This window comes from Suricata suricatta, chromosome 2 (genome assembly GCF_006229205.1).
Source record: "Suricata suricatta isolate VVHF042 chromosome 2, meerkat_22Aug2017_6uvM2_HiC, whole genome shotgun sequence".
Taxonomy (NCBI): Eukaryota; Metazoa; Chordata; class Mammalia; order Carnivora; family Herpestidae; genus Suricata; species Suricata suricatta.
The window spans coordinates 8,233,020-8,251,111 of NC_043701.1; the positions used below are offsets into that span (position 1 = coordinate 8,233,020).

The window sequence follows — 18,092 nt, forward strand, 5'->3', positions numbered from 1 at the left end:
AACTTAAAAAAAGAGCAGTAACTGCAGGGGGGCTGACCGGTGCCTGTGGGGTGTCCACTTGATTCCTGTATGGACTTGGCATGGCGGCACGGGCGCTCACTTTGCTGGGCTAAGTGGCAGGGAAACGCCCGGCGGAGCGAGCCGTGGCACCGCACCACACTAGCTGGTCCTCCGGTCAGCTCTGGCGCGCACGATGTGGGTGAATTTCCACCTTCATTACTCTCATCCCAGTAGCTATTCCTATAGGAATTGCTCCACTTGGTCTCTCACACCATGTTTTCCTTATTCACTGTTGTGTTACTAACATCCAGCATATTTCATGACACATAAAAAGTGCTGAATAAGTAGTCATTAATAAAATAAATTACACATATCATGGTTCCCAAAAAGAGTATTATATATTTTCATTTACTGAAAGCTGAGCATGCTGCTTAGAAAATCTGGCATGCAGAGAAATTGTTCACATTCTGTTGTGGCTTTCCCAATGTGTTGACAGTTAGAAAATGTGTGGATACAGGGTTCTGTGCCCATAATACCCAGACCACACAGAAAGAACCCAAATTTAAGTTCGGGCTCGTTGTAGGCTCTTCCTGAAAGGTTAAATCCTCCTCCTGAAGATCCACATTCTCCTGAAGAACTAAATCTGTATGCCTCTCACTCAGTCTACTCGGTATACTAAAGTGATGACTGAATAAAATAAACATGTGGGGAATTTCATCAATGATCTCCATGGCCCCAAAACAGTAAACAGCTCGGTTGCACATAACGATGTTGCCCGTGAGTAAAAAAATAGGATTTGGTCATCATCACGGCTACTATTTTCATCAATCTCTGTAACTAATTCTTATAGAGGTAAATGCTTTATATATATATATATATATTTTATTATAAACTACCAAATGTTTGGAGAGGCGCCTGGGTGGCTCAGTCGGTTAAGCCTCCGACTTCGGCTCAGGTCAGATCTCACGTTCGTGGGTTCGAGCCCCGCATCAGGCTCTGTGCTGACAGCTAGCTCAGAGCCTGGAGCCTGCTTCCGGTTCTGTGTCTCCTCCTCTCTCTGCCCCTCCCCCCTCTCATGCTCTGTCTCTCTCTGTATCAAAAATAAATAAAGCATTAAAAATAAATAAATAAATAAACTATTAAATGTTTGGTTAATTGTAAAAAGCTTGCTCAACAGGACATCTGCCATCTTCTGGTTACAGTGAGATTTTCTTCTCCCGGATCTACGGGAAGGGGTAGGAGAGCCTAACAGAAGACTCCTTGTGTGAGGTTAAGATCCTAATTCTCCATTCCGTCCAGATCCAGTACTCCTCTCCCCCGGTGCTGAGAGGGGGAAACAACAACTTCCCAGGAGGGGGGAAATAGTTTTCCAGAGGATTCATATTCTAAAGCCAGTTTTTGCAAATCGTTTATTTGCAGACGGAATTGCACGATCTAGCAGCCTTAAAACAGCTCAACCAATTTTCAAAGTACTTCTGTACTGCCAATGACTTCACAGAAGGAAGTCAGCAAAGATAAATCTTCTGTCGATGAACCCCAACCCTGGTCTGAAAGAAGCTCCACGGATCAAGTTTCCAAGAAAGGAAAGTCACAGTGAAGAAGAAGAGGAAGCAGGAAGACAAGGGGGAGGAGGTGCACAGGCAGAGAAGAAGCTGCAGGAGAAGAAAGAAACGAAGGAAGAGGAGGAAACCGGCATTCCTGGTAGAAATGAGTAGAAGCAAGACAACAGAACTGTAATCCCCCAAATCCATATATTACAGTCCCTAGATCGATCTATCTATCTATCTATCTATCTATCTATCTATCTATCTATCTATACCTATACATATAATGTGGGTGTGCATTTACGCTAATATGCATTTACGAAATACACAAAAAAGAGGTTTAAAATATTTATAAAATACCAAAAATAAGCTTAAAACACAACTAAAGGAAAAGTATTATTTTAGGTGACCCAATTTTTATTTTTAATTTTTTAAATATTTATTTAAACATTTAATATTTAAACATTTATTTAAAATATTTATTAAAACATGATTAAAACACTGTTTGTTGAGACATTTAAAAAAAATGGTGACCTGAGCCAAAATCAAGAGTTGAATGCTTACCTGACTGAGCCACCCAGGTGTCCCCAAGTCAATTTTTAAATGAAGAAAACAAAACTTAGAGACATAAAATATTATTGACATTTAAAACTTAATGGTTAGCTTTAAAATTGTAAAAGGGGTAACTTAAGACAAGTGGCAGAAAGTTCTCAAGAATGTATCCAAAATCCATCACATAGAGTCAAAATGATGGATAATACTGTAACTTTCTGCTTTTTAAATATTTCATAAGACTTGGGGCAACTTAATAAGCTTTGTCATTTTAGTCTAATGAACAAAAAGCAGTTCCCAAATCCTTTGTTGAAGGTATTTTTATACACGTGTTTGTGTAAAAAGGTAAAAATATATTTTAACATACAAATGACCTTGCATATTATTCATATGCGAAAACAAGGCAGTTTACCCTCAGAGAAAGCAAGTCATGTTAAATAATAAAAATTAAATAAATTACTAATTCAATGAAGAGGATACAACCAACCCCCGATCCTGACAGACACTCACAGTAAGCGCAGCCATAGACCTCGATCCGGAGCCCGATGCGACCTTCTCCGTTCCAGTCCAGGGGCACCACCCGCACGTAGCGGGCAATGACCGCATGCTGCAAATCGTGCCGAACCACCCCATCAGAGTTGATGTTCCCAGGAAAAGCCTGGAGTAAAGGAAAGGGATTAAAAAATTAAGGAAAAACGTTCTTTGGGCGCAACTTGTTTTCTGTGTGCTCAAATAAACGTATGTTTCCTTATCCAATGGCAGGAGTTTATGTTTTCTACTACCAACAATATTAAGAAAGCTACTGTCCTTCCTTTATTTGACAACAAGTCCAGTGAGTAAATGGGAACTGGGCCAACATTTCCACGGGCCCTTTCAAAGGAGAAAATGCTCATATATGAGAAATATGAAACATTATATGGTAGCCAATGCAGTATCCAGTAAATGTTTAAATTCTGAGTGCTAATATTCTTCATTTGATTGCAAGCTAGTTTTCCAACTCCAACCATATTTCTTACTTTCTAAAAGTCTTCTCTACCTTACCTTCCCATGCCACCACTAGAAAGGTAAAAAAAATTTTCAATATCAGTTATGTAAAAAGAACCACTGAACATGCCATTCAAGTGGCCAGGGTTTTCTACCCTCTATTGGCATAAACACATTTACACAATTTACAAGTTGATCAGAAATGTGTTGATTCCAGTTTTTCTCATTTACAGAGGATTCTGTCAAAAAAGTGATTTTCTGGGGCCCCTGGGTGGCTCAGTTGCTTAAGCCTCTGACTCCAGGTTTCAGCGCAGGTCATGGTCTCATGTTTTGTGAGTTTGAGCCCCACATCAGATTCCATATTGACAGTGCAGAGCCTACCTGGGATTCTCTCTCTCTCTCTCTCTCTCTCTCTCTGTGTGTCTCTTTGCCACTCCCCTACTCACTCTCTATCTTTCTCGAAATGAATAAAGAGCAGCTGGGTGGCTCAGTCTGTTGTGTCCAACTTCAGTCCAAGTCATGATCTCACGATCTGTGATTTTAAGCCCTGGACTGGGCTCTGTGCTGACGGCTCAGAGCCTGGAGCCTGCTTTTGATTCTATTTCTTCCTCTCTCTTTGCCCCTCCCTTGTTCATGCTCTGCTTCCTTCTCTCTCAAAAATAAATAAACATAAAAAATAGTTTTAAATAGATTCTACAGGAAGTATAGAGCAAGATAATACAGGGGACATAATGTGTCTAAGCCACAGACACCACACTAAAATTGATAACAATCTAATATTAGGGAAAATGTCAATTTATAAATTTATAATTCAAGGAAGATTTAAAGCAATAGATCATCATAATTTAGAAGATGTAAGTTAAATAAGTGAGAAATCTGCTTGTGCTATTGCAAATATCAGATGTTTTAATATATTCTAGTTGTCCCTATATATTGTTTTTGTAATGCTATATGCACATGACATCCTTTTATATTTGTTTGTGTTTGTTTAAACATTGAAAAAAAATTTTAAATATAAAACTGCCATTTTTTAATCACCAAAAATTATAACAGAAATACCATATTATATCACTAATCTGTTGCACTTTGACCAGGGGTTTTCAGTTTGCTTCTATATAAAAACAGAAATTTTACCTTTCAAAAAATGATTTTGTAACAGTTTTTTGAATCCATAAAATCAGTAAGTAGCAAATAAAGACATGCTGTTGATAAAAAGTACACAGTAGCCGTGAAGCAGGAGGCTCTGGCACACACAGCAGGACACTCAGCTTGTGGTGACGGGTTTGTCCCCTGACTGGTACTCGTCAGGCTCACTCCTGGCCTCCAAAACACAAAATGTGCAGAGCAAGACCTAGCAATGTAGGGCACAGACTGAAAGATTTCCTCAGGATTTAAACTGTTTTGTCTAACATTTACATGTCCCAACAATCTGCACAAGGGGTAGTATTCAGTCTAACGTGTAAAACCGAGTGCTCTGAAAACTGGGTGGTCCTCAAGGATGCGCCTGTGTTCTCCTGGGCTTTCCTCACCCTGGCTGTGTCCACCACTGCCTCTTCAGATTGGCCACCCCTTCCTTCAAGCCTCCACTGGACACCATTATTTGAGCTTTACGTCATGACTGTTAACACTTAGGGCATCTTTGTATCTTGCTGACAAAATTAGATCAAGAAATACAGTAAAGGGGTCCTTGGGTGGCTCCTTAGTTAAGCATCTGACTCGTGATTTCAGCTCAGGTCATGATCTCATGGTTCATAGGATGGAGGCCCCTGCTGGGCTCTGCACTAACAGGATGGAGCTTGCTTGGTATTCTCTCTCTCCCTCTCTCACTGCCCTCCCCCCCTCGCATTCTCTCTCAAAATAAATAAATAAACAGTTTAAAAAAAGAAAACAGTAAAAATATTTTTTTGGTATCTTTCTAGCCAGGATTTAGCTTCATAAAGAAGCCACAAATCTATTTTATTAAACTATGGCTTTAATACCACATTTTAATACCATTATTGGTTGGTTTGGCTCAAAAAGTAATATGGATGAGCATCCCTGACCAAAATCACTGAAATTAAATCCTTATTTAGTTGAAGTTATTAATGAATGAATAATTAATTAAATTCTTATATAAATTAGCCTAAAATTTATCTTAGCTATTACTCAATAAAAGCCTCTAAAGAATTTTAACTTGAGAATATAGTTCCTGTGGTGTTAGGTGATGATGCACAAATACTCACAACAACACCATGTACCTCTTGGAACCCTACCTCTGAGACATCTCTAGTCTTCCGAGGTCTGAAACAAAACCCCACAAAACACTCTTCTGCGTTTCTCCTCTGCTCCAAAGCTTCACTCTGACGCCAGATGCGTGGGTTTTCCCACACATAAAGAAACTCTCCAATTCTCTGTGGACACCAGGGCTGCACTTCACCTCAATTCTGACACTACCCACGTGGAGAGAGAGTCAGAGCCCGCAGGGTAAGGGTGCAGTCCCACAGGAACACCCTGCTTCAGATGCTCATCTCAAGTCCAATTTGTCACTTGTGCTTCTGACAGACCAGCTGTCAACAGATTCCAAAGATTTCCTTCTCAGGTCGTCATTTGTCAGAATGGCTCACAGGAGTCCGGAAACCACTTTTCTTACTGGATTACTGATTCATTATGCAAGGACACAACTCGGCAATGGCTGCAGAAGAGACGCAGAGAGCAAGGGACCGGGAAGGGCTGTAGAGCTTCTATGCCCCCTCCAGGTGCGCCCCCTCCCCAGGTCCTCTGCATATTCACCAGCCCTAGGTACCTCCCAACCCCAACTTCAGAAGTTTTTACGGAGGCCTCATTATGCAAGCAGAATCATTAAGTCATTAGCCACTGGTAATAAACTCCCCAGAGATCAGGGTGGTGGCCCTGCTAACAAGCCCTCCTTCTTAGATTCTCCAGGGGCTTTCCAAAGATCACCTGGAGCATCAAGTCTGTGGCGGCTCAAAGGAGCTCCTTACTAACAACAACAACATACCCATTTGACGTTTATTGCACTTATCACTTAGGAAGTTACAAGGGTTTTAGGAACTATGGGCCAGGAATGATGGACAAAGACCAAAAATGTATTTCTCATTATAAGTCACATTAGCACAGCTTAACACAAATATGAAATATATATACTGCAAAAGGCAGTATCAAAAGGAACTCTAGAAACACATGATACAGGTAGTAATGCCAGTAATATTGAAGTTCTTACAAAAACTGCATGATCAGAAAGAAGTCTATAGACAGAGCCCAACTTCAGCTGGACAGGAGGGCAGAACAGTGTTTGGGAGACAGAAAAGAGGAGAACACAGCAGAGAAAGGTCACTCCTGGCGCAGAGAAGGAACTCAGATCTAGGGCTTGAAAAGCCCATGTTCAGAGGTCGTAGTGCTGGGATTTTGTTCTGGGTGGGTAGCTTCTCTAGGCCTCAAACTTTTTTTCATTCCTTCTCCCCATGTCTCTCTCTCCAAAAAATAAATAAATAAATAAAATTTAAAAAGGCTGGACTAGCTTATTTGCACAATCTGTTTTAGATCTAAAATTGTTGGCTCTCTAAAAACAAGAACTAAGGTCTATTAAAAAATGGGTATTAAGGATGTAAGTCTGATTGGAAGGAAGAGTGCATATTTGGAAAATCAGCGTTGCTTTAGCAAGTTCTGTCTAATTATGGGTAAGAGAATCAAGCATTAAAAAAAAAAAAAAAAGAAATGACAGAGTAAGAGCCACATTCAGGAGAACCTGGGTTGTGGAAGATTCTATTGGAGGCCAAACAACTAGCAGCCAGGAATTCATGGCCAACGTCAATGTGGAGGTAAGGGGAAATGAGAAAAATGACAGATGTGATTATTTCAAAAAGAGAATTAGTAATATTTAGAGAGAAGAGAAAAGGAGAAAAGATATGAGCCAGCCTAGTCCAAGGTATTATCCTCTAGGCTTTGACTACAGAGGAAAGGAGAATAAGATGGTAGTTATCTATTTTTCCCCCCTCAGCTACCTCCTTCTCTGGGTCACAGCATCTAGATTTTCTCTAAAATGTTGCCTACTGTCTATTCTTACTTCCCCAGAACCACGAGGAGTGGATGCCATACTATAATGCCAGGCATGGCCACCTAACTTCACAAGACTTCATTTTAACACGTGGTAGAATGATTCACTCATTCATTCATTCATTCAGTTACTGATCCGTTCACTTATTCATTTACGTGGAATAAGGATAAGAGCCTCTATGTACAATACATTGTTCATATCACTGGGGTCACAGAAGTAAACAATACAGAGTTTCAGTCCTCATGGTAATTGTTATTAAAGTACACAGTGGGGTGGCTAATAATAAATACACAATGAATATATGTATATATATATATATATCTGACACAAAGTTGCATTATATGTATATGTTGGTACATAGTAAATCATATGCTAGGATAAACAACAGCCAGAAATGCGAATGCCCTGAGCATACTTCGCATGTTCTGGTGACAGTAAGGAAAGCAGTGCTTTCCAAACAGGGTCAAGAAAGGAAGAACGAGGTGGAAGATGCTGGAGAGGTAGAGGCCAGAGCAAGGAGGGCCTGTCAGCCATGATGACATTGTTACTTCATTTTAAGTGACTGGAAGGAAACTGGTTGGAGAGTTTTAAACAAAAAAGTTACACATCTTAGGGGCACCTGGGTGACTCATGATCTCCTAGTTCATGAGTTCAAGCCCCATATCAGGCTCTGTGCTGTCAGCGTGGAGACTCCTTTGCATCGTCTATCTCCCTCTCTCTGCTACTCCTCTTCCCCTCTCTCTCTCTCAAAAATAAGTATTTTTCTTAAAAAGTTACACACCTTATAACTGCTAAGAGCAGGGCCATGAACATTCCCCTCCCTGAATAAAGTGAAGCTCCTAAGAGAAGAGAAGGCAACAGCATAATATAATATACAGGATAGAAGTGGGTGGAATGATAGGGTGACAAGTTTCCCAGGGACTGGGGTGGCTCAGGAAGAAGGGGGGAATGGCGTGTGGAGGTGAGTCCTGAAGAGAAGAGGCAGGACACTTACTGCAACCTGGATCCCGACCGAGCCACACGTGAGAGGAGAAAACCACAAAACCCGGAATCCCTGGGAACCGGCTCTCCCTCCAGGTGGCCCCTGCTGGTCATGCTGCTGTTATAAAGGGACAGACGTCAGAAAAAGACAAAGAAGGCACATCTGTGGAAACATGTCAGCATCTAAATCCAGAACACGCTGAAGAAAACCTCCGGGTTTTTTGATTACATGCCTTGTTTCCTTGTACTTTTCTGATTTTTTCAAGCAACTGAATAAATACCAACAAATACAAAGATATTTGAAAGGAAAGATAATTAGTGAGGATTTAGATATATTGCACTGAAGACTTCACTATCACACTGAAGGTCAAGAGAATTTGCAACGTTTAAGACAGTACTGTTTTACTGAAGGTGAGCTTCACAGAGAAGGTACATTTATTATTCATGAACAAATGTGTTTCATCTGGTATTTTCTTCAGTGTTCACAGCATGAGGAAATTGGGGCTTTTTTTGCACTTCTTTTCATTACCAAGCATATAGATATTTAAGACATTATTTTAATTGAAGTTGAAAATGTGTCAAAAGAAGGGTGCACTTGTTACAAAGGCATAAATATATGTGAAATGTCTCCTTTCATATGGCAGCATTTGGAAAAGTTAAACACAGGAAGAGATGCAACCACTGATTTAATAAAAACATCTAATATTTCTATATCACCTTATTACTTAGAGTCCTGGTACACACTGCATTGTCGGTGCCCCGTGGAAAATGCTGAAGTTTGGGACAGATGCTCTTCTTTCAAATCAGGAACCTGAGCCTCACAGATGCTCCTGGACATTGAGTAGCTAATAAAGGCAAGTCTGGGCAAGGTAACAGTCACCATGTCCATGCAGACTTGTGTTTGAAGGCCCAATTTTCAGCTGGGAATAAAGGTTTTCTACTGAGGCACAACATATTTTATTTTCGATATTTAATATTGCATACCTGGAAATGCCAAATTTAAAGTTTCATGGATAATTTTTATCACACACTTTGGATGCACATTTGATTTCTGGCCCATTTATTGTACAGCATGTGTGCCTGCCTGCCCTGTTTCTTCAATTTCATTTCCACAAATTTTGAAAAAATTAGTAGTTTCTTTTCTCACACATTTTCCCAAAACAGACTCCCAATGAGGTCATTTGCAAAAACTCCTCTGCAGCTTTTAATAGAAATGGTTGAGGAGTTCGGACGACCTTGTGTACTGAAAGGAAAGGCAGGCTGGCCTGCTCCAGCACATATTCCAGGGGTCCTGAGCACACCGCCATAGGTCTTGAAGCATTTTTTTCTAACCCCCCAACCACTTACAATTTTTCACATGTGAAAAGAAAGAAGATACAAGCTAAAACAGTCATCTGATATTTACAAAACCTTTAAGAACTGGAAATCTGCATGGAAAAATGAAAATGAACGGAACAATATGCTTTAAAATTCAACCTTCATTTGGACAAATGTCCCATGATGATAATACATGTTTTGCGGATACATGAAAACGACAGACAAATTCATCATTGTAACACTGAAAAATCAACTTGCAGGAGCTTGTGAATTACATGCCATCGCAATTAAATGTCCTCTACTGGCAGTGCTTTGCACATATGCTTAGCAGGATAGGGTTCTGGGGGTTGTTTTCATTTGTCTTTTTTTTTTTTAGCTAACATTGCATCTATGTAACTTGTAAGGCTTTAAGCTTAGTAAGGCTGATGACAATACAATGTTGAACCGGTGTTGCCACCTGAGTGTAAATGCCCTATAAATAATTAAAATGTACAGCAGAGGAGGGAGGGGGGACAGGAAAGCCAGGTGGAGGGCACTAAGGAGGGCGCTTGTCACAATAACCCCGGGCTTTGGGTGGACGTGTTGAATCCACTATATCAGACACCTGAAACTAATATAACACTGTATGTTAACTAACTAGAATTGAAATACAAACTTAAAAATATACAGCAAAGAGTTACAATCTTTTACAGGCATATTTTGAGTTATCCAGAATGCTAACTGTATCATCTAAGTATTGCGCAAGTTTTAATAACCAAAAATCTCTGATCCTGTGCACTAAATATTCATTCTAGCTTCACGCCCTAAGAGAGGAAGAGGCCAACTTTCCTGTGAAGTAAATAATATTGACTTTAATATTTTCAGCTAATATTTTAGGCTAAGCAGGCCACATACCTCTCCATACTATATCCTTCTTTTTCTCTTTCTTCCTTTTTATTTTATCAACACATGGAAAATGTAAAGACCATCAAAGCTCACAGACCTTAAAAGAACGGGGACCAGAGTCAGCCCACGGGCTACAGCATGCCAACCCGGGTCTCAGAGAATCTTTCAAATTGATGAATCCTCCCCTCGACTCGGAAAGGATGCAAAAGTCTAAACTCATCGAAAAACTTTTCAGCCACTTGGCATTTAAAAACCAATAAACTTTGGGACAGCACTTTGTCATTCCTTGAGGCATATAATTTATCAGACTGGAGGGAAATATATAAGGATTTAGAAATACGCAGTGTGTGATGCGTGATGAACACTTCCCTCAAATTCACTATTATAGGGTCGGAAGTGTAACTTATGAAGGATTTTATGAGGAGAATAAATATATGTGGTCCTCACTAAAACCTCACCTTTCAAGAAACCTAAAATAAAGGATCACAAGCTTCTATAGCAACTGAATAAGACTGTGTATTTCAGGGCAAAGGTTTTGTTTAAGACCAAAAAAAATGTGCGTGTCTGTGACACACAGCTCTTGTCTAAGAAAGCCTTGAAGGGGCTCTCAGTGCACTGCTGACAAGTCCCCTCTGTGGGAAATCATCTGAGAAAAATGAAACACATGAATATCTCCCCATGTGAGAGAGATCTTCTTTTCCTAAAATATAAATATCTCTGCTGCAATAGAAACATACTGATTTTTTCCTGAAGCTGATGTCATAAACCTGTGATCACGACAATCACTTTTCTTTAAGTGGAATTTTATTTCTTGCTAGATTTTAAATTTTATTTTCCCCATGCTAACAATTTATATCAAAATATAGAAATAGATTTTCCACTTTGCAGCCTTGATGTGATTCTCCAGGCCTGGTTACACCCGGTGCTGAGGTGGGAAGGAAAGGAGTTCTTTCATAAAATACTGCATCTGTTTTCTCCAGACCTGGCCTGTCACCTCACCTCTCTTGTCTCCATCTTTATCTGGCAACACGAACATGTCCTACAGGACCCAGCTCGGACAGCGCCCCCTGAGGGGAGGGCCATTCCCTGACCGCTCTCCGCAGCCCCCCACTGCTCTCCAGGGGCCTCGGAATGTCCCAGACTTCTCTCCACACGCCTAAAATGCCTCAATGTGTTTTTATTAGCACCACGCTCTAACCAACTGAGCTAACCAGCCACACACTCCGCTGTGTTTTTAATCATCTGCCTAATGACCTTCAGAAGTCTGTTAGGTTGGCTTCGAAGGTGGCCACCAAACCTCTGGTCCAGCCCTCTATGAGATGTGATGTCCTTACAAGGAGTTTGGTGTTCACGGAGTATCTATTTACGGCCTCGTTAAATGAGTGAATAAAAAGCATTCCGTAACTCCCATCTGTTTATATTTCATAGTTCTTGTTATTTCTGGACGTACCAAAAGCCAGTTCAGTAACCACCCAAAGTAAATTACCCACATTTGATAATATCCCAGAGGAAAAAGAAAAAAAAAAAGCATCCTATTCTGATTCAAGACCCTCGGCTAATCAATAAAGTTTTCCCAGAGGCATAGGGACATCATTATAAGTATGTAAAGTGGCCAGAAATCACAGAGATCATGCAGAAAAAAGAAAATGGTCATACAACCATCATGTCAGAATCAGGAAATAAATGCTAAAAGAAAAGAGAAACTTCACAGTCACGCACACACATCAAATCTCAGATGTTCACATGGATAATTCACTGGAACTCTGCTAAAAACATCCCCTTTGTGGATTATAAAACTTGGCAAACATGTTGTGTAAGAAATACCAAACATTCTACCTATATATGAACAGTGATACTTTCTCCAGATAGTTCTGCTCTTGACTCAGTTAAACAGGTCTTCTTATCTTTTTCATTTTGCCAAAGTTAACAAACAAAATTCAGAATTATTTTACTGAAGAACCATTAATTAAGAATTACGATGTAAGAATAATAATTTAGAAAAGCAGTAAGATAAAATGTTTTAAAATCTAGTTCTTTGATTTCTTCCCTTTCGTTTCTTATGGGGATCACATGACGATGGTATTCTATGGGTGTTACCCTTCGTGCTCCACGGCTGTCAGCCCACTCCAGCCTCCAAAAGAGTTTGTCTTTTTAATGGTTTGTCTCCCAAAGTTTATTCCTAAAGTACTGGATCCCTCCCTCCCTCCTTTCCTTATTTCCTCCCTCTTGTCTTGCCTGCCCTTCCTTCCTTCCCTTCTCCCTTCCACCCTCCTCTCTCCTCTCCTCCACTTCTTTCCTTTAGTCCCACGGTTTAAAGTAGCATGTGATTCTTTTTTTGGCTCACACTGCAATTCCGTAAGGTAACTGCTCGGCTCCACACAGTTATTCGGGACCATCATCAACATCTGGTTTTCAAGGCCACCACAGGTACAGAAGAGAAAGCACAGAAGAATGAACGGGTAGGGTTAGGATCAGATTTAGAAACAGAGGATATCGCCTTGGTACACATCCCACTGGTCATGTTTCTTACTGGATTTACTTAAACTTCTATGTTGGAGACTGGGAAACATAACAGAAAAGTGGGACAGCTCTGATAAATGCATAACACGGTCTTTGCCACAAAGCAGTTACACGATGTTCATGCACTTCTGAAATGTTATGGTTGCCTATGTCATAGCATTTATTATACTGAATAGCAAAACTGTGTCTGACCACTTGTTGTTCTCCCAATAAGCTACAGATTACGTAGGCATCAAGAAGTTTTTGTTTTGTTTTGGTTTTTTGCAAACTGAGGTATAATTTACAAAAGTACATTGCAAACATTTTAAGTGAATAGTTTCATCAGTTTTAAGAATGCAGTCACCCATACAAACCGTTCTCCACCAAGATCTAAAATATTTCTATTAACCCATAAACCACCCTTATCAGTGTCCTTAGTCAATACCCACCTTAGTCGATACCCAACCCTATGCAAACACTTTTCCAATTTCCATTACCAGAGATTAATTTTGCCTTTTCTTATACTTCTTAAAAAAATGATCAACCATTACCTTTGCTCAGAATAAGATTCTTTTGTGTGTATCCGTGGTTTATTTCTATTGCTAGACTATTTTATTGTATAAATACACAACTGTTTATTTCATCATGTTTCTGTTAAGTGACTCAAGGGCACTTTCCAGGTTTGACGACTATGAATGAACTCACTGTGAGCATATGTGTAAATGCATGGGGGAGAATTTCTGGGTCACAGAGTAGATGCATGCTTAAATTTGTAAGACATTGCCAAACGTTTTCTTAGTAGTTATAATATCACACATGTGGTTAAAATCGCATCAAAGAAATCTCTGTTGTATATTCTCTTTTTCTCTACAAAAATTTTATTGACCTTAAATGCATTATTTTATGCATCTATATTACTTTTCTCTCCAAATTTCCCTACGCTTTTTCCTCATCTTACATATTAACCCATAAGTAAGGATAAAAATAATTAGATAAATATTATCAGTTGCCCTTTTTTTGGTCAATATTTGAAATAAATCTATAATCAAAGTAAGAAAAACAAAGCCAATATTATCAAACTTGACCATGTTCAAATACAACATAACTGACAGAAGTTTGGAGATGGAAATGTTTGAACAAATGTAGAAGAAAGGACACAATGGACACTAGCCACGCCCTTCACAAAAGTCAGGAGATATTACCGAAGCTCCACAGAATAGCAAATCCATTTACTAGTATTAAAAGAACAAAATTAACAAAAAAAATTTAGATATCATTTCTAAAATTAGTCCAATATGGGGGAGAAGCTCACTAACTACAAACCGATCTATCATGAAGTCAGTAGTCCATAGGTAATTTCTCAGTAGAGACGTTAAAAAAAAAATACTGTATCAGTATACAGGGGGATGGAACCAGAGAGGAGAAGATATTGAATGACAACCTTTGCTATTTAAATGAAATTCTTTTTGTAATACTTGATTTAAATTACATATCCATATGCCACTTTGACAAAGACAAACCACAATACTTTCTGTGGGGTTGTGTTTAAAACTTTGGCTCTAAGATTCTTGGCATTCTACTGAGATGGAGAAGACACAATCAGTTGTGAGGTTCATCTTGTAACAATAAAATCTAACCAGTTGCTTGGAGCAGCGTATGACTCCTGGTCCAGAGCCCAGAAAGAAATTTCTCGAATGAGTCTCTTGTAAAAGGAACCGTGCTACACAAGGAACACAGTGCTCGAGACACATGCAGGAGAAGGTAACAAGGACTCTCACAGCGGTCTCTTCGGGGTTCCTCCAGAGCAGCCCCATGGAGAAACGCCAAAACACAGTTCAGGAAACAACTTTACAATGGTCATTAGGGCTCTCAATGCAGGTATTGGCTCTCTGTGGGCTAGCTTACTCTAGAAATAGTTCGGAGTATCTAGAAAAGTGAGTGGACCGCACTGCCTTCAGATCCTCCTCTATAAACACCGCTTATCTGCCATGTCAGCAGTCATGAATCTGAGAACACACTTAGATGCACCCAGAGTGCATCTCCTTCTAAATGTGGAACCAAATGCTCTCATAAACATGAGATCAACTTTTATTCAGGGTGAACATCAGTATGAGCAAAGTAAATTACTATTTTTAAACTCTGTATTTCAAAATGCATAACTCTTCATTAGGATAGCTTTATGCCAGGAGACATTAATAATTTTGATGTCAAATGCATTCTCTGATTAGAATATTAATAATGTCTCTATTCTTTCCCACTTTAACATACTTACACTTCCTACCATTTTTATACTCCATAGCAAAATTAATACCTGGTAATATTTAAGATACAGAGAAAAGGTGGAAATAACAGACACTTCCTGTGTCTACAGAAGCTAATTTTTTCACAATTTATTTGAATTGCACCTTTCATGAGGGAAAATAAAAACAACATTTTACATTATATTTCTCCATTTTGACTAGTTCTAGTTTTCTACCCCCTTCCACTACAAATTTCTCAAATAAATGGGCTGTGCTCTGCATGTCTCTCTTTCTCTATGCACTAAAGCTTTAGCATTTGCTCCCTGCTGTCTTATCTTTTGAAAGAGAAATCAAAAAGAAGGCTGAGGATTATCCAATAAATTTTGGTTATTTGATTTTTCTTCAACATCCTCCATAGTTAGTCACCTTCTCCTTGAATCTTTCTTATTTAAGGATATTTTTCTTTTGCACATCTTATTTTCCCTCAAATCACTTCTTCATCCTCCTCACTGGATTTCTAAAGATGTTCTTCTCCCTTTCACACACGAGCCTTGAATCCTAAGGTCCAGGAGTGCATTTCCCTCTGTGTGTGCCCTCCCAGTGTTTTCCCACCCAGATTTATACTCTGGCCTCCTGGGAGCCTCGCCCTCTGGCACCGGATTATGTTCTGCCAGCGGGCATGCCTACAGATGGCCGGCTCTTCTCAGGATGCCCATCTTCTGTGGCCCCGCCCCCCCTCCATGGTCTTTGAGTATCTCATCATTCCTTGTTTGTTCTCTTAAATCTCACCACATTTCTGTTAATTGTCTCTTCACTGAACTCTATTTAGGTAAACACTTTTGACTGTGCCATCTGCTTCTGATCAGAACACTGACTGGTACGTGTAAGTACAAAATCCCTGCCATGGTCTCTGACAATTTTATCGCCAAATGTCACTGGAGTATATTCAGTTGGACATATGTCCCTGTAGGGACCAAGGGCAGACTGCTCCAAGATGGGCCATTTTGACGTAAAGATTATTTTGGGTTTGAAGTAATCAAAACCCAGCAGATGCAGGAAAAGCTCTTGGCCTCCCCCTCAACTGCCTACGTGTACATTGGAAAGGTGCCCAGGCCAGGAAAGGAGTGATTAACAAAGAAAGCCTAAGAAACTCATCTGCATAATAGAGCACCTTTGTTTTTCCAAACAGCTCTTTTACCTTCTCAGGGTCTACCTCCCCGCTGTATCCTCAGACACTCCCCTATTCCTTAGCTCTTAAAAGCTTTAGGTTGCTTATCATCTCTGGGATTTCAGGTTGTCTGTGTGGATTTCAGCTCTGTGTGTAGGTACACCTATTAAATTTGATTTTTCTCCTGTTAATCAGTTTCATACTGATTTGATTCTAAGTGCAACCTGAAGGACCACAGGGCAGAGAAAGGTCTTCGTCCCTAACACATGGTGTGGTTGGCAGTAAGCTTTAAGTCTCTGGACACTGCTTGTCTGGGACAAGCTGAGCTGAGAAACCCTTAGACATCTGATGAACAGCTAGTAGAAGGTAAGATTTCATACCATGCCAGCCTCCCGGAATCTCTGTCTGCAGAGTTCAAAGGAGTAAGAATGGTGGGAGTCCCTTTCTCTCTTTCTAAATTTAGATTAGCAGGAGAACATAACTGTGGAACTCGCTCTCTGGGCTTAGCAACTCTCTGGTTGAATTTAGTGAGGTACTCTTTGTTACTGATCCTTTCATTTCCTCCCAAAGAAGGTCACTGTTTCTCTTGGTCTGTGTCATTCATGGTGTTTGCCCTCTGTGGTTAAGGGACCTCTTGGGAGCCAGAGCTGCAAAACTGGTGGGCACTGATCTGGGAAACAAAGGCAGAACGAAATGGCAGATAAAATTAAATTTCCTTATAACCTGCAGCCCGTTGGCAAATGCTTGAGGCTGGCAGAGTAAAACATTCTTCCAGGAACTCTCTTCTGCCTTGATGCTAATGCTTTGCTAGAGGGAAAAACAACTTTAGCTTGACAATAGCTAGGCCTCTGGGATCCTGGATCTTGTGAGCCTTCTTCAGCATACGAAAATCTCACTAGAAACTTCCCCTGGACTTTACCTCCCCCAACACCTTAGTATTTTTTTACATTATGTTTTTACATTTATTTATTTTTGAGAGACACAGAGAGACAAGAGTGTAACCAGGGGAGGAGCAGAGAGAGAGCTCTTGCTCTCACTCTTCTCTGCCCATGCCAGCTCTCAGAGTCCTCGGGATGTTTGTCATAAGAGGTTCCACATACAGGAAACGTTGCCAACTTGTTAGTGCTGAAAAGATCCCTCCAGTATCACCTCGCCTGGGTCACAGATTTTCACCTCTGGTGAGTGGAGGTGGTGAGGGGCCATAAGGCAAGCTGAGGACCCCCTCCCCGGACAAGCCAGCACCCCCTCCCCAAGTGGGGTATCTGTGACATTCCTCAGGCCCTCCTGGCTGCCCAAGAACAGAGGAAAGGAAACAAATGGGTAACTGACAGAGATGGCAGTCACAGGACATGAGTCTCCATCAGTTTACAAATGTCTTAGTAAATTACAAGAAAAAAGGCAATCTTATCAATAGCCTAATTTTCAGAAGACTTTGGATTTAGTTTCCTGAAGCCCTAACATCACCCTCCCCTCTGTAGTGATGTGGGGGACAAAGGCCAGAAGGGAGGCAGGTAAATTAAATTTCTTTATAACACCCAGCAAATACTTGAGGCAAATACAGAGCGTAACATTCCTCCAGGAACCCCTTCCTACCTTAATGTTAATATCCTACTCTAGCTGTAAGATTTAATAGATGGAGGCAGAGACCAGAGGAAAGAGGGAGGCCAAGTTATGGAGCCAAGAAAGCCTTTATTTGGGGTCCGCAGTCCCCCGGCCAGGTTCCGTGACTCGAGGAGGGGCTGAGTCAGGGAAGTTGCACCGGTTTGAGAGGGGCGGGGTTTTTTATGGGTGAGGGGGTTCCAGGTTTGGTCTTGGGGGGCAGATTACCAAGTAAGGGCATTTTAGGGTCACGGTGGGACAGGATAGGT

At 40.4% G+C, this 18,092-nt stretch overlaps 1 protein-coding gene across 1 annotated transcript in view; it reads right to left on the reverse strand.

Annotated features, from left to right (window-relative positions):
• The window catches only part of CNTNAP2 (contactin associated protein like 2), a 1,359,261-nt gene that overhangs the window by 1,114,893 nt on the left and 226,276 nt on the right, over positions 1-18,092 (reverse strand). Inside the window, exon 3 of the mRNA XM_029921999.1 lies at positions 2,607-2,754. Within this exon, the coding sequence (XP_029777859.1) occupies positions 2,607-2,754 (148 nt within the window). The remainder of the gene's footprint in view (positions 1-2,606; positions 2,755-18,092) is intronic.